We start from the raw sequence: 17,704 nt of genomic DNA, 5'->3' as shown, positions 1-17,704 counted from the left end.
TCTGATCTGTCTACCTTCATTCATAGTGATTTGTTCATTCACCCCACCCCTACCAACCATTTTTTGTTTTGTCTCTGCTCTAGATATTTTTTGTGGTTCCATGTGGTTTACAAACAAGCAAGCAAACAAAAAACCCACTGCCTTCATATGTGTGTAGTGGCCAGAATCATGTTACTGACAGAATAATGACACTACAAAGAAGTGTGTGTTATACTTTGTCTTGATAATAATTGTAAACACTTTGTTCGTTTTTTTTTTTTTTTATTCATAGACAAAATCTTTTGGGAAATTATAAAATTATTTAAAAATAGAAAAAATAGTCCTTTTTCTGCTGATAGCAGCTTATCTTCATTCACCTGTAAAGGTTACATTCTTTTATTCCTCCCCTTTTATATTTTTAACATGACATATTATTTTTCTTATGCTGTGAATTTGTTATAAATTGTAGTAGCTGTATTTATTTTTAATGCTTCTTTCCTTTAACCTTTATGCTGTAATTGTTTAACACACCTTTCTAAGAATTAGCATTTTTTAATTTTGAATATCACCATAATCAACATTTTGAGTACTGTTCTTTTTGCTTTTCAGTGTGAAATCCTCATAGCATTTCTTGAAAGGCAGTTATATTTTTCCAGCACCTAAACACCAAAACTCCCTCAGCTTTTGTCTGTCTGAAAAAGCCTTTATTTCTCCACATCTGAAGGATAACTTGGTCAAAATGAATATTCTTGGCTGGCAGTTTTCATTTTTCAATGCTTTGAATATGTCATTCCATTCTTTCCTGGCCTATAGAATTTCTGCTGAGATATCTTAATGGGGATTATTTTCTTTTTATCCCTGACTGTCTTTAAAATTCTTTACCATTGAGTTTTGAAAGTTTCATTATAATATGTCTGGAGAAAGTCTTTTACATTGAGATAAAGCATTCTATTAGCTTCATGGATTTTTATGTTTAGTTCCTTCCCCAGGTTTGGTAAGTCTCAGCTATTATTTCTTTAAGTAAACTCTCTGCCCTCTTTTTCTGGTAGACCCATTATTCTTACATTGGCTTTTAGAATGGAGTCTAATAGCTCTCATGGGGTTTCTTCCCTTTTAAAAATTCTTAGTGCCCTCTCCTCTTCTGCCTGAATCATTTCTAGATTCCTATCCTCCAGATTGCTTAATCTTTCTTCAGTCTTATCTGCCCTATTTCCAATGCTTTTCTAATGTATTCTGCATCTCATTTATTGAATTCTTTGGCTCCAGAATTTCTGGTTGGTTCTTTTTTATTTTTATTTTTTACAATTTTTATGTCTTTGATAAAGTACTCCTCTGTTCACTAATTTTATTCCATTAGTTCACTGAATGGCTTGAGCTTTCTTATAGGTTGTTGAGTATCTTTATAGCAACTATTGTGAATTATCAGGTAATAATATTCCGTATGTCTTTGGTTGTTGCAAAATTGTGGTTTTCTTCTTGTGATACTGTATTACTATGATCTTTCATAGTGTTTGATGAAATGTGCCTCTGCCATCGCATTTGAAGTAACAAACGCCTTTCTTCTTTAGGTGATGCTTTGTTTACTTTTGATTCTGTTTAACCAGCAATTAGAATACTTTTACTTTTCCAGACTGGCTGTATAGCACACGTTTTTGGTTTCTCTTACAAGAGCTGATTTGCTGCTAAAGTTGGAAGCGTGCCTGTGAAAATAAGCTGGCTTTTAAAAAAAATTAAAAGTCAGTGTGGGGAGAGAGAAATGCTTAGCACATGGGGCTTTGGGTGTGCCCATGGCCTGGTAAGGGATCCTTGAGTTGGGGAGTCCTGGAAGTCTGGTGGAAGACTTTTTTGTTATAATCCCCCATTTCCCCAAGGCATCTCCTCAGAGTAGTGGGTCTCCCTTGCTGCAGCCTGCATGGCTGGGAAGATCCCCACCCACTTCCTTCACCCTCCACCTCCTCTTCCAGCAAGGTGGCCTCTATGCCACCATTCTCCTGGCTCTGCACCTCCTCTGCAGTTCAATCCACCCCTTTTCGGATGCACAGACGGAAGGACCCCTCAGGTATCCTGGTTTACTGTGCAGTCACCTGTGCTCGGTTATGAAAGTTTAAAGAGTTGTAAATCGAAGGGGAAAGGAAAAAGGAACAACTCACATGGCCACCATGCTGACATCTCTCTCAGTCAGTCTGTTTTAAAGCTGTTTTTGTTGAAAAATAGCTACCCCCGATTTCTTTTGGTTTCTATTTGCAAGGAATATCTTTTTCCATCCCTTCACTTTTCAGTCTGTGTATATCCTTAGATCTGAAGTGAATCGCTTAGAGGCAGCACATAGATGGGTCTTATTTCCTTAATCTCTTTTGATAGGAGAATTACATTTAAAGGAATTATTGATGGGTTTGTACTTATGACCATTTTGTTAACTGTTTTCTGGCTCTTTTGCAGTTCCTTTTCTTGCTCTCTTCATTTACGATTCGATGACTTCCTGTAGTGGTATGCCTAGATTCTTTTCTCATTATTTTTTGTGTATCTATTGTATCATTCAGCCCTGTGGTTACCATGAGGCAACCTATATTTATAAGTCTATTTTTAGGTTGATAACTTAAATTTGAATCCATTCCAGAGCTCTACACCACCAGCCCATTTTATATTTTTGATGTTGCATTTTAAATCCTCTTATGATGTTGCATTTTAAATCCTCTTATGTTGAGTATACCCTTTAATTTCTGTAGTTAGTTATTTTTTACCTTTTGCCTTTTAACCTTCATACTAGTTTTAAATTACTAATCTACCACGTTTACAACATTAGATTGGATGTTGGTTTCCTTCCCCAAGTCAGGGGAGTTTTCTGCCTATTCTCCTGGGTAAATGTCCCACACAATCCTCAAGCTATCTGCATTTTCTTTTCCATCTTTTTTCGTTTTGCTACTCTGATTATTCATTTAGTCTTCTAGTGTATACTTAAGTTCAATTATCGTATTCTTCAGCTCTGTAACCTCTATTTGGTACTTATGTTTTCTGACTCTTGGTTAAAGTTCTGTGTTCACCCAGTTTCCTCCTCTGTGGGTCTCACGGAGTTTGGTGAGCATCTTTAGGACCATTGTTTTGAACTCCTTATCCCCATTTGGTTAAGGACATTTTCTGTGGCTTTCTCTTGTTTTGTTTGGAACACATTCCTCTTCATTTTGTGATACTGTGTGTTGGTTTCTGTGCTTTAGATAAAAGGGAGTGGCCTCCTGGAGGAGGTGAAGCTTATCAATGAACCTTGTTCTAGCTACTAGTTGTCTCCAAACCTTTGTGATTGTCCAAGTAGCCTATGTAACTGAAGCGGCCCCCAGTAGCTGAGGGGGTGCTGAGATCTGTCAGAGTTCCAAAGTGGGGAGGATCTCAGTCAGGACTGACTGGGAGCCAGACCCTCAGGCAGCTTTTAAAGTACACAGATATACTGTATAGTTATGTGGGGCCCCAAGGGTTCAGTCGCACTGGCCATCAGAACAAGGTGATCTAGAGGGGTCCCCTGGGAGGAGCTGCAAATATTGAGGCACCAGAGCAGGGTGCGAGCTCCTTTCCAGAGCTGCTGGCAAGCTGCAGTGAAGCAGTACCAAGATGACACCTGCTGGCTGGAGCAAAAGAGCAACGGTGGCACCATCAGCCTCTGTCCCTGGTAAGTAATTATCTAGGTCTGTGCTGGATGCCTGACCTTCAGGCTGACAAGTCATTTAAGCCTCTTTGATAGACGTAGAGGAGCCTCTCAATTGGCTGCCTCTGTGCTGGGCTCTTGAGTCCAAGCGTGCAAAAGCCCTTTAAGGACTGTTTTATCAGCTCGCTACAGTTTTGTGGCTACAAGCCTTTTGACTTTCAAAGCTAGATGTTTTGGGGCCTTGTCTTTCAGGTGCAGTAAAAATCAGGTGCCAAAAGTGGGTTTCAAACTAAGCTCTTCAGGGAGAAGTTCTGGGTTGCCACACTAGGAGTAAGGTTTATGCCAAGACTATATCTCAGCCTCTCCTACCTGCTTTGATGTGGTGTGTTTTTTTCCTCACTTGTCCAATGAGTAAGAGTCACTTAGCTAGTTTCTGGATTTTTTTTCCCCCCCAGAGCAAATCGTTTCACTTATAGCTGTAGATTCTGTGTGCATGGAAGGAGGCGCGTTCAAGCTCTTCCTGTGTTACTATAATATCTTGAATTGGAAGTATCTTGTAAAGAGTGTTGATGTAGCTGGACTACTGTTTTAAACCTGTACCTTTAATTTCTCATGAGAGTTAGGGGATCAGAGTAATAATAACCTGAATCATATGTTTAAGAATTGGAAGGGATCCAGTTGTCTAATTCAATTTACTGATAACAGTTTGAATAATTTAAATAATAGGAGAATCTTGAAACTAGAACCTAAAGCTTCCACTCAGCTTTAGTGCTACTTTTGAAAGCAACATGAAAAATTATATACCACAGTATTGAAACTCTAATATCTTCCCTAATTCTATATACTCTTAAAATATATCAATTTGCAATGGTTCTTACAATGAATAGCATATCATAATCAAATTGACTTTTCCTTAATGATACACAAAGTAATGGTTTATTTTATTGATGGTAATTTCAATTTATGAGATGCAGTATATGAACCTGTACTGTCAATGTGTTGGATATCCAAGTGGAAATGTTCAGTTGGAAGTGGTGGCCTGGGTCTTTAGAAGAGGTGAGTGTGCAAAATGCATTCACCCATCCCAATATTCCCTAAACTCTCAATCACATGACAGCATCAAATCTAAGAGAGATTAATGATATAGTTAACAGCATGGCATTGCTGATGTCAGGCAGAGGGCTACTAAGCTTGAGTATTGCTTTTAGATTGATGAAAGAACTTAAACATATTTACTATAAAGGGGGAAATTGAGATGAAGATTTTGGAGGGAGTGGATTATTGACTGCTGGAAGAGAGAGTTTATCAATGGGAAAGTGAGAAGAGGACTTTAGGATTTTCTGCAGTGACCTCAATTTTTCTTTTTGAAGTAGAACACAACGCCATCTCCAGATGGGGTGGTGGTGGGGTGTGGCTGGGAAGGGAGTGCGAAAACCTGACATTTGGACACTATCAGTGGTTTGTGTGATATTCTCTAGGTGAGAATAGGACTCTAGTGTTTTATTTATTTCAGAAAGGAAGGGGAAGGAAGGGAGAGAGAGAGAAACATCAATGACGAGAGGGAATTATTGATTGGCTGTCTCCTGCACAACCCTTACTGGGGATCGAGCCCACAAACCAGGCATGTGCCCTTGACCGGATTCGAACCCAAGACCCTTCAGTTTACAGGCCAATACTCTATCCACTGAGCCAAACCAGCTAGGGCAACTCTAGTAGTGTTTTAACAATTGTGATAAGAATGCTCATTTAAATTTCTAAAGTACCAGTTTTTTTTTGAAAACTCTTTAAAACTTCAATTTCTTTACCAAGACACAGGATAGGTAGTGTAGTGTTTAATGCTGAAATTTTTATTCTAAATAGATTCCAATCAGAAATTAAATGACTAAAAGGATAATTGCTTTGTTTACCTTTGCAGAATTCTTTGCTTTCCCCCCATTCTTGGGTGCTTTGGAGCTGGAAGTAGTCTTCTTGTCTTTGTCCTAAAGCAAAGGAAAGGTAAGAGGCTATTGCCATCATTAATCCATCTATAAATTCAGACTATTCTTTTTAGTAGCATGAAGATCTCCAATTTAATTAAATAATGGAAAACTTTGGGCGTTTTAGTCAGGAGTTTTTGAACAATGGTGAATGTACACAGAAGTGATGAAGATTGGAGGTAAAAGTATAAAAATGAGGGAAATGTGGGTCACACTGATGCTCTGACAATTTCCATGATGCATGATTCACCCAGAACTTGTTTTTCTCATGAAGAGTAAGAATAGGACGTTGTTTTCAGTGTTACAAAGAGAAATGGAGACAATCACAGATAGCTGGGGAAGTCACACATAAAAATAAAGCCCACTCACCAAAAACACATTATTTATGAGTTTCTAGGAATGAGAAATCAGTTTCTGAAGGAGACTGGAAATTCAGTGATTGGAAGATATACATAATAGCAAACTAAGATCTATGGTCAATTTCACTTTTTCTCCTGATTTATGGAAGAGTATAATATAAAGATAAAATGCCACACACATTTTTTTCATTCACTAATAAACACATTTTGACATCTTTTATATTCCAGGCGTTTTGCTAATGCTGACATGGAGGTAAAAGGCATATCAGTACTAAGTAAAGTACACATGTGGTCATAGGTAACCCAGATGGCAGGGAAGGGAGAAGTGGTAAGGAGCTGATGGTTGAATTGGGCCCAGAGGGATGTGAAGGAAGCATTGTTGTAAAGCAATATAGTGTAGCAGTAAAAAATGATGGCAACATGGAAAACATTCATGAAATATTATGCAATGTATTTTATGGACTCTGAAGGGTAGTAGAATTATATTGTTTTCCTCTGTGGCATCAATTTATTTTATAGTCTAAAAATGTAGACACACATTCCAAGAAAGTCAATATGACAAAGTACAGTACCTTTCCTGTATCCTCTGAAGTTTCTGTACTTGGACAGTTGTCAAAATCCCCTGAGAGGGAATCAATGGGGTCTTGATCATCTGCAGGTTTCTGAAACATTAATAGTTAGAATAACCATCAGTCAAGATCATAGAAATAACCACGTGAAGAAAACAAGGAAAAAATGCTGGGTAGTACCTCTTCCCACATGCCTTACCAAAAAAACAAAACTTGATGACATTCTTTTTCTAATGAAGTAGTAAGTAGTGTATTACCAAGAAGACATTAATATTGACAGCAAGTTGCTTAGTATTCTCAGAGCCCTGATTTTCTAATATGGAAAATGAAACTGCCTATTTTGAAAAGTTCTTGGGAAGACTGAATGAAAGAAAATAATACTCAAGTAGTCTTGGCATCACACCAAGGACAGAGTGGGCATTCAATAAATATTTCTAAATTGCAGCTAGAATTAAAAAAAATATTTTTATATAAATATGCACCTATGGTATTTACCTTTGGTTCCTTTGGGGGTGGCTTCACTGGTTTGTCCTTAAAAGCAAAGCAGACTATTGGTTAGGCATAAATTTTTATAAAGGTTTACTTAGGTGTAATCAATATCATCCAATGACTTGACTTGCAGAGATGTACTATTTGCAACAACTGATTAGCCTGGGTCCCTACTCTTCTCCACTAGCTTTGCTTAATTGCCACCCTATAACTATTTCAATATCCTGGGAGAAAAATGGGAGAGTCTGGTCCTGGAAGTGAAAGAAACACAAATTATTTAGGAACTTTCTGCCATCATTGTATTAGAATTCTATTTAAAATCACAAGTTGCTTTTGTAATATTTTATGTCTTAGTTACTACAGCTTATTATATAGGTCAGAAGGATTTAAGGAGCAGTTTGCAGAGACATGAGATGTTTATGAGCACAGGGATTTTTCCCATCTACAAAGGCAAGAACATTAAATAATCCATTTCCCAAAGATTCAAGCAGGATAAGGTGGGCCTACCAAAGCAGGGTGGATTCTAGCCGGGTGCGGAATTGCTATCATGAGGAATACTGACGAAAGCAAGGAGAATTGATTTCTGTAAGAGAGACACTCAAGCTGGTAGGTAGCCTCCTTTAAACCAAATGCAGGACAAAGACGGATGTCAGTTGCACTCTCCTGTTTGTATTTGATGAACAGGCCTGGAAAGGGTTTGTGTCATCTAATTGACTTGAAACTAGGAGCCAAACAGAATGGGGAGAGATACAGGCCAGGCTTCTTGACAGATATGTTTAGATCTAGAAATGGGACTTGTGATTGAGGATATGGTTTTGTGGGTGCCTTGTTTGCCCTATTATTCCAATTCTAGCTCCTTAGACAGACAGACTGCTTCAGTTAGGATTACAAATATTCTTTTTGATACCTTTTCTTGTAAAAAGAATTCATCTGTGTACATGCTTTGGAATCTCTGTTGAGCATCAGTGAGTGACTACACATTATTCAACTCTTTTATACCAAAGTGTCCATATAACTGAACATCAAACAATATTGGTGTCAATAAATATTAAAAAACAGAATCCTAGAAAGCCTGCTAATCATGGGCAAATTAAAAAGTCATATTACATTTTATGCTACTTTTAATGCTACTTTTAAAGTGTACCTTCCTAGTCATATCAAGTAAGGGTTGAATTTAAAAGGCTTTGTTGTATAGATCCAATCTAGACATTTGCCTTTGTTTACCTTATCATCGTTATCCAAGAGATGTCTGTATTCAGGTGGGATAGTATCATCTCTTTCTCCCAGCTTGTCTCTATGTTCAGCTTTCGCTCTTTCCTATAATCATCGAATCGATATGATTAATATTCCTTTCCTCCTTTGCTTACAGAATACATTCTGAAATGCAACATTCATTGTATGTTATTTTCTGAGGCAAAAAGTATGATCTTTTTAATTTCTTAAGCAAAGAGAACAAGATGCATGGCTTGAACATACTATTATTTGATGAAAAAAAGTAAACCCATGTGCTTCTATGTCGGTTTACATCTGTGAATTTTCCACCTGTATTTTAAACTGAAATTATTAAATAACTATTCCAGAAGCCATGTAAAGAGATAAAATTCAAGGGCATTAAATACCTTTTTCTGTGAATTTCACTTTTCAAAAGAATCAAGTCACTGTACCTTGGCTTATTTTTTTAGCAACCCTCAATGGATGTGCTGACTGCTTGTGTTGCAGGTGAGAGAATCCCTGCTGTTAAGTAAGCAGCACCTGGAGCCTAGCATCCCAGTGGGACGTGGCTGGCCTTTCTTCCACCACCCCCCGCCCCCCTAACCCAGCGACACTAACTTTACCCCGCCCAGGGAGTGCTTTAGATTTTTTCTGCATCGGTTAAGTTCACATTTTCAGTATTCCTGTGACAATGGCAGAATCAAGATGTAATGATTCTTTGAAATGTCTTTGTTTTTGAGACACCAATTTGGATGGTTAGTTACTTCCTGGCTCAAGGCTAAATGGATTGTTGAATACTGCTTGTTAAGTATAAATACATGTTGTGTAAGATATGGAGGGAGAACAGTTTGTGCCTGGTAGACACACCTCCGCACAGTGTTGAACTCCTGGTCCCACGCCCTCTTCCTTTGGAATTTGCAGGCAGTTAGTTATGCCAGCAGAGAAGGCTTCTAGGGAAATCTCTGCCACTACATGTACAGACTGTGTCCACCTAAGAAATGCACACTGATGGATGTCAGTGTGCTTTTGCATCAAAACAAGGTTTGGCTTCACAAACAGGAGATTTGCCTGAATCTGTGACATAGCATCATCCTCACCAAGGAAGTAAAGAGATACAACCTAGACCACAGAGATGGGGGGAAATGAAACAGTTAACCAACTATTCATTAACTCCAGACAAAGCTGGAAGTTATGTGTGTGGGTGTGTGTAGAGGATAGAGTATTCTATGCCATGAAAAAAAGCCTGAAATGTTCTTTTACCTTGACTTTATCCTTTAATGGCTTGCCCTCATCTGGATCAGGCTGTCTTTGCCCTAGACTGTCCGAAAGTTGATCCAGGGCATCGTCGAGTTCTTTGTCCCTCTGCTAAAAAAAATAAAAAAATAAAAATAAAAAAATCTGAATTAGTCACTGGTTGGCCAAATCAGGTCACCTATAGGAGAGTGGCCCCAACACCGCCACTAATACTTCCACGAGGATTTTCATGAGGGAGATGGGCTGGGCGGGTGGAAGGCAATGGTCTGCCAACCCGTGGTCAGTGCTTTTCTCTCTGGCTCTCAGTGACCTCTTGGTGCCTGTCTACCCCTGCCCCACCCCCAAAGTCTTGCACCGTCTAAGAAAAGAGGTCTTTCCTAAAATGATGGGATTCCCTGACCTGATTTGCTTGGAAATATGTCTTGAAATGCTTTCCGTGTATGTAACACTACTGGTGACAATCTAATGTCCCCAGTAAGGAATTATTATAGTTTATTTAAATGAATATACTCAGGAATCAACGACTAAAGATTATACCTAATTTTGGTGATGGCTCCAAATAAAATATTAACTAAAACTAGACCCTCTCGTGGAAAAACTGATTTTTAAAAAAAGGTATTCTAAAATATACTTGTGAAAGGCAAATGCATGCAAAAAAAATGAAATTAGACCACCTTCATAAAACTCCTGGGAGAAAAACATAGGCAGTAAAATCTGACATTTCTCTTAGCAATATTTTTTTCTGACATATCTTCTTTGGCAAGGGAAAAGAAAAAATAAACAAATGGGACTACATAACAAGTTTTTGCACAGCAAAGGAAACCATCAACAAAACGAAAAGACAATCTACTAAATGGGAGAATGTATTTGCCAATGATTATAAAGCTAATATCCAAAATTTATAAAGAACTCATACAACAAATAATCCCATTTAAAAATGGGCAGAGGACCCGAATAGAAACTTCTCCAAACAGGACACACAGATGGCCCATAGACATATGAAAGGATGTTCACTGTCATTAATCACCAGAGAAATGCAAATTAAACCATGTGATATCATTTCAGTCCTGTGAAAAGGGCTATCAATAAATCAACAAATATTGGTGAGGATGCGGAGAAAAGCAAACTCTTGTGCACTGCTGGAGGGAATGCAGATAGGTGCAACCACTATGGAAAACAGTATGAAGTTTCATAAAAAAAAAAAAAATTAAAAAATGGAACTGCCTTATGACTCCAAAATTCCACAAAAAAACACTAATTTGAAAAGGATATATGCACTCTTACGTTCACTGCCAGCATTATAGCCAAGATTTGGAAGCAGCCCAAGTGTTCATCAAAAGAGCAAAATCCTACCATTTGTGAGAGCACGGATGAATCTAGCGGGTATTATTCTAAGTGAAATGAGTCAGAGAAAGACAAATAAGATTTTGCTTATGTGTAGAATCTAAAGAATAAAACTGAAATAGACTCTAGATGCAGAGAGTAGACTGATGGTTGCCAGGCCAGAGGAGCATTGGGGGACTGGGTGAAAAAGGTGAAGAAATTAAGAAATGACAAAATAGTCATGGGATAAAGTACAGCATAGGGAATATAGTTAATATTTAATAACTATATATGGTGCCAAGTGAGTATTGGAAATATGGGGGGAACATTTTGTAAAGTATATGATTTCCTAACCACTATGCTGTACATCTGAAACTATATATATAAAGGCCTAAGCAACCTTGTACTAGAGGCTCGACCAGTGGGGTCCCTTAGCCTGGCCTGTCCCCTAGCAACCAGCCAAGTGTTCAACCAGCTGACTGGTAGCTGTGACGCGCACTGGCCACTCCACAACGCCGGAGTGGAAACCACAGGCATGGAAACATGGAACAGACTGATGAATCTCAGAGGGAAGGGGAAGGGAGTGGGGGAAAGAGATTGATTAAAGATCTTACATGCATACTAGAGGCCCAGTGCACAGATTCATGCACTGGTGGAGTCCCTTGGCCTGCACCCTCACACAATCCAGGACTCCTCGGGGGATGTTGGAGAGCCAGTTTCGGCCCAGTTGCCGCAGGCCAGGCTAAGGGACCCCACTGGTCGAGCCTCTAGTACAAAATAATATTAGGTGTAAACTATAGTTGGAAAAGTAAGCTAATTGAAAGAAAATAAAATCAGAAACCATTTGGCTCAAAAAGGAAAAGGCCTTTGGTAGTGGATGTCTACTAATAGCCTCAGTCAGGGCAGAGCCTCTCACCTGAGTATTAAGAACTAAAGTGTCAAGGCAGCCTGGGTTATTAATGATTCCTCCTTTCTGTGGCACAGGGACTTCATCACGTGGGTGTCACATACACAGCATTTTACTACTTTATGTGCTCCATGAGAGCCCAGGGTTATAGCTGCTGGTGGTGGAGCTGCCTGCTGCAGGGTCTGGCCTTTGTCATTTGTGCCTCTGGATATTTTCAGATGCTCCCGAGGCTGACCCAACAGGCTGAAAATTCATTCAGAGCCTCTGACTACAGCACTAAGTGAGCTTTGATGCTACATCAAAAGGAGAGGAAGCAGAGCTGACTTCACTAAAGCTACTTCATCTCCATCTAGCCAGCCCGGCACTTCTCAACCAGAGGAGATGGGGGTCTGGCTTAGGGCAATCTCCACCTTTTGATGTAATTTCACATTTTGGTACTGCACAGAAAATTAATCAAGGAAGTCTGGGAGAACTTTGATCCCTCAGAACATGTAAGTAATTAAAACAGTATTGATGCTGAGGTTTTTCTATTGCTAGCATGACAATGACACATTTTTAACTAGTGTGAATGGGAGGAAAACAATGCAAGTCCATGATTCTGTTTGTTAGTTTTTTTTGGGGGGAGAAGCTCAAATACTGAACAATTCCATAAAATAAACTTGAAGTTAAATAACAGATAGTATTCACATTATGTGTTAAAAAAATGAGAAAAATCGATCAGGAAAGCTGAAAAAATGTTTAAAAATCTAATAAATATGTACACACTGCATTTTCAATTCTAATAAAGCAACAATTTAAACTCCTCAACTATGTATAAAGTATTTTCACACATATTGTTTCCTTTGATCATTTTCAATATTCTGTCATCTCCTTAAAGTCTTCTCTCTTCTGAAGGTGCCCAACCTTTCTAACAATTTTTGTCTATTTCCACTTACTCTAAGCAAGGAGTTCTACACTCTCTTTCCTCTTGCTGTTGCTGCTGTGGGAAGAGTATTTAAAAATATGTTGCTTACCAGAGTGCTCGGGGGTGGGCCTGCAGAGTGCGTTGTTGCAGCTGGGGTTTGGGAAACCAGTTCGGAGACGGCAGCTGTGAGTTTAGTATTGTCAAATGGATTCTGTTCAAAGGAAGACTTCGATCGTTAGTATGTTACATATAAAAGTATGCCCACAATGCCATCACTTAAATACAACTCTTAATATAGCTTTACGGTTAATTCTCTTGATCCAAATGGAAAGCCTAGTAACATAGAAGCTTAAGAGCAATTTTTATCCTATTTCTTATTCCATGGTATTATTTTGCACACCTTCTAGTCCTATTTATGATTCCAGGTAGTGTTCAGTTATCTAATGACTTAGAGCTTCATGGTTGGTTTACAGATTTCTTGCTATATTTTTTGCAGTTTTTCAGCTTTCTTCTGTGTAATTAGTTGCCCTGAATCAAAATTCTAGCAGTGACTTTTTTTTTGGTGTTAACTAAATTCTGCCAAACTGCCCTCTTAGAAGTTACTAGGAACTTATACTGTTAAAAGCAATGAATAAGCAAGCCTGGCTCACCCAAATGAGGTGTTTATCACATATTTCAAATTCTGAGAATATATTAGGTATGATACTGTTACCTGTTACATTGTATGAAGTTTCAGTTTTATTATTATTCCAGAATCTTTATGAAATGACCTCTTCTCTCATTTTTAAAATATACTAAACCTGTCATTTATGTTCATTTCTTGATTTGATTTCTTTTTCCATTGCCCTGTGATTTTGCTTTCTGAATCAGAACTGTATTTTTTTAACCATTATAAAGCCTAGCATTTAGTTAGGTTAATCTTCCCTAAAAAGAGTGAAAAGTACTTTTAAGTATATATTTTTTCACATTTTCATGCATTCACTTTCAAATATATTTCAGAATAACTTTGAGTTATATTAAAGTAACTTATTACTATCTTAATAAAATATTAACTTAAAAGTGACTGGAAATAATTGTCATCCTTTTAAAACATTTATCAAACTGCCTTAGATGTATGGGTTTTAATTTCTTCATATTCTTTTTTTTTTTTAAATTTATGTCTTCTATTGCAGTTTTCTTTATATATGTCTATACCTTGTTGGATAATTATATTTTCTAATCTGTTACTAATATACATAGCATACATAATGTTATATACAAAGGTGAGAGCAAAAACTTCTGACAACTCCAAGGAATCCTAATTATTTTCTGCTTATCACTTATTCTGTTTCTCAAGTGATACATATTTTCCATGCCATTGTCCACATAGGATTAAATAACCCAGACTCCACAGCAAAGGTTCTGCAGTTACATGCATTTGGGAACTCCAAAAGACTTACAATATGTTCACATTCAAAAAAGTCCTGAAAATCCTACAGTGGAGAAACCTGCTTATGGTTACCCAACATTTTCCAAACTTTCTAGTAACAGGATTCCCTTTAAAGGCCCATCTATTCCACAGGAAGCTAAGTTTCCTTAAAGGTACTTGGAAAATGACCAAATTGTAGAATAGCGGCTGGTAAAGTTGTCTAAGAAGCAATTTTAGATAAACCCAATTTGAAATTCTCTTTTCAAAGGTATTCTTGATAGAGTACATGCACACTGGTTTACTTAGTGATGCTGTTGAAAATATTAACTACGCTGGCACAATATTTACTATTTCAGGATGCAACACATTTTTAGTGGCTACTGGAGGTTAAGGACCATTAATTCTGTGATTGTTTCCTCAGCTCCCAAGTCAGATTCTAAGTCACAGGTTTCCATTTATTTCTGCCACTTGGCAAGTGAGGAAATAAAACCATGAGTTTCAGACTTACAAGTGGTGAAGTGTCTGAGAGTCCACCAAAGTCCTTCGACAAGGCATCAAGAAGGAAGTCTTCACTCAAGGGCTGCAAGAACCAGGAAATGTATCAGACACCTCATTTGTCTCCTCTTCAAAAATGATGTTACTATTCATAAGCTGGTCAATCATTAAAAAGAAAGCTATGCCCTTCCTGAATTGTAGTCAGGGCCACATGAGAAAGACATGCTCAGAGAAAATGGGCTTGCTTACTGGAAGTGATTCCTTGGACTCTTTTGGCAGGAGTGGTTTTCCGTCTTTGTCCTATCCAGGGGAGAAAAACATGGTACTGAGTCATTTCATATTCATCTTAAGTATGAACCCTTGTAGACATTGTCAGATTATGCCTGATGTTGCTGTGCATTATTAGATCATCATTTCGGGAAACAGAGTCTCTCACCAGAGAATATGCCATAATTAGTTCATGGCCACGAACGGCTCACATATACCGGGCACTCCCTGGGCACAGGGCTACAACGCAGATGGGGCAGCCTGTGACCTCAGAAGCCCACAAACAAGCACCAAAAAAGACCAAAACACGTGGACAGTTTGTGTGGCGGCGCATGGCCCTGTGACAGGGCACCTGCAGGACACGGGGAGCTTAGGGAGGGCTTTGCAGAAGTTGCTTAGAAAAAGCTGGGTAACCATAGAGGCAACACAAAACTTCCACCAAACAAAGTGGTCAGGGAAAGCCAATCAACTGCTACTAAAATTCAGCAAAGGGAGCGTAAAAGCAACCAACATCCCATGAGGAAGAGAGTTACCTGCCTCTACAATTTGGGGAGCAGGTGAGTAGGGACAGAACACATGGCCCTTAAGAGATTCTCTAAAAGCCTTGCAACAGCAAACACACAAGCTATAGTACTAATAGAAGTGCCAAGGTTTCAACTGAACTGTGAAATGCAGAAGCGGCCCTAGCCAGTTTTTCTCAGTGGATAGAGCACTGGCCTGTGGACCAAAGGGTCCCGGGTTTAATTCCAGTTGCAGGCTCCTCCCTGGCCCAGGCTCAGGTTGGGGCTTTGCAGGAGGCAACCAATCAATGTGTTTCTCTCACTTTGATATTTCTCTCTTTTCCTCTCTCTTCCACTGTCTAAAAATCAATGGAAAAATACCATTGGGTGAGAATTAAAAAAAGAAAGAAAAAAAAGAAACGCATAAGCAAGCAGAATAATGAACTCTTAACCTGGGAGAGCTCAATACAGCTCCTGTCTTTGCCAGACAAGTGACTAGTGCACATGGACGAGGATGGCTTTGCTGAGCTGTTCATGTTTAGTTGGATATCCTCATTAGTAATGGCTCATAATGGAGATGACTGGCTTTTATTCTACAGCTCATGCATCTGCTTCTGTTCAAGTGGCTGAACTACAACTACAAGGTTAATACTGGGGTCTCCCTGTGCCTTGTTCTGAACAATCTGTACATTGAAAATAAAGAAAACAGTGCTCTTATTTTTTCCTGAAAGTTGCAAATTTTCCCTCATAGGAAACAACTGCCCATTCCCCCCCCCCCCTTTTTTTAATCTATATAAAGGTTTCTAAATTTTCTTATTTTTGGTATTGTAACAAACCATAGATTAGATGGAAAAAAAATTAGGTAGCTTAGACCTTAGATTACTTTCATTTCAGGGAGGACTAAACATGCCAGTTGGAAATATTTTAGCTTCACGTCTGGTTCACTATCAATACTATTTGGTGTTAGAAGTATTAAGAAACAAGATCTTAATATTCCATGTCTGCTTCCATGTCCCTTTTTACATATGTGGAATCCAGTATGAATTAAAAAAGAAGAAAAAATACCCCAGCCTATTTACCTTGGCCTCTTCTAGTCTATAGTCAGGAGGAATTGTTTCTTCTTTTTCACCAAGCTTTTCACAATCCTCTTCTTTGGCTTTCTCCTGAATAGAAATCATACCATTTCCATTGTCAGTACATCTTTTCTCTATAGAGCGGATGCCTGCATCACTCCAGTTAAGGTCAATATAGCCATCGCTAGGTTACAATTCACAGATGACCCTACGTTCAGAGTTCCGATGGCACCTTAGACTTTCACAGTGCACCAGTTTGGCAGGCACAGACCCACCCCGGAGCTGCTGAGCTACAAGGAAGTCCTGAAGAAGCAGGCAACTGCCACTTCTCTCCCGAGCTCTGGACAACAGGAGTGCAGGTGGCCAGGTGGGACCCCAGACTCAGACACGAGCATGCTGTCCACCCACCGCTGTGCTTACACCTGATGCTCACGCAGGCTGAGCTTATGAAGCAGTGTATGTGCGGCAGCAGAGAAAGCCAGCTGGTCACGTGTTGTGGGAAACCGTCTAAAAAATGATGAACTTATTTGGGGACTGAGGGTGATCAATGGTAGCTACTTTCTAGGAGTATCTGAGCTGCCATTACCTTGACTTTATCCTCCACCGGCTTTCCATCTTCTGGGTCTGCCTCCCGCTTCCCCAGGCTGCCAGCCAAGGCTTCCACAGCATCGTCTGACACCATGCCCTTTGAAAAGTAGATGTACGAAATAGGTGGTTAATGCCTCCTTTTAAAGAGACTACATCAAATAATTCAAACGGCATATCTTTCTTTCAGACCTAGATAAGAAATGCATGTTATCTTTTAATAATTTAAATTATCAACTGAATTAGAATCTAAAACGTTAGAAATCAAGAGCAAGTTTTGTATATGAAGCATGAAGTGTGTGCAACTGGTGTACTGGCACTGAGGACCATAAGCTCTAACCCAGTGGTTTTGGTTGGACATAAGGCAGGCAGTGGAATAGGTGTACCACAGACAAGTGATAGCCAGGAAAGAAGAAAGGAGTGACTTCTGTGACTGTTTTTGAGGCCGCAAAGGAAAGATTTCCAGAGAAGCCCAGGAGAGGACATTCTTCTCGATGTTCTGTGAGCCAGCCTACAGAAGCCTGCGTGGGCCCGCCGGCCTCCCTTGGCCAAAGGGGTTCAGGCTGATCCGGGTGAACGCCTGTGGCTGGCTGACCCGAGGGCACAATGACACTGTGGTCCGGCTGTTCCAATGAAATGTGCTCCTCGCATGACGCATGACGCAGTGAGAAAGTGGATGGACATAGAGCATAAATGGAATAAGGGGGGAAAACGAAGAAACTACATTTGGGCTAAAAGAAAGGACTATACCTGGCTTCTTCCAAACCACA

The 17,704-nt window shown here is 39.2% G+C and overlaps 1 protein-coding gene across 28 annotated transcripts in view; it reads right to left on the bottom strand.

The window, feature by feature from the left end:
• The window catches only part of CAST (calpastatin), a 113,620-nt gene that overhangs the window by 6,510 nt on the left and 89,406 nt on the right, over positions 1-17,704 (bottom strand). For 20 of the 28 annotated variants that reach the window (XM_045571790.1, XM_045571782.1, XM_045571779.1 and 17 more), the window contains 10 exons: positions 16,936-17,037; positions 16,356-16,439; positions 14,759-14,809; positions 14,523-14,594; positions 12,716-12,817; positions 9,479-9,583; positions 8,231-8,323; positions 7,013-7,048; positions 6,521-6,610; positions 5,521-5,592 (listed from right to left, as the gene is read on the bottom strand). In XM_045571790.1, the coding sequence (XP_045427746.1) occupies positions 5,521-5,592; positions 6,521-6,610; positions 7,013-7,048; positions 8,231-8,323; positions 9,479-9,583; positions 12,716-12,817; positions 14,523-14,594; positions 14,759-14,809; positions 16,356-16,439; positions 16,936-17,037 (807 nt within the window). The remainder of the gene's footprint in view (positions 1-5,520; positions 5,593-6,520; positions 6,611-7,012; positions 7,049-8,230; positions 8,324-9,478; positions 9,584-12,715; positions 12,818-14,522; positions 14,595-14,758; positions 14,810-16,355; positions 16,440-16,935; positions 17,038-17,704) is intronic. The other 8 variants (XM_045571776.1, XM_045571799.1, XM_045571786.1 and 5 more) reach the window with 4 other exon arrangements.

The sequence above is a fragment of the Pipistrellus kuhlii genome, unplaced genomic scaffold (assembly GCF_014108245.1).
Source record: "Pipistrellus kuhlii isolate mPipKuh1 unplaced genomic scaffold, mPipKuh1.p scaffold_m20_p_4, whole genome shotgun sequence".
Lineage (NCBI taxonomy): Eukaryota > Metazoa > Chordata > Mammalia > Chiroptera > Vespertilionidae > Pipistrellus > Pipistrellus kuhlii.
This window is presented reverse-complemented; position numbering and strand designations above follow the sequence as displayed.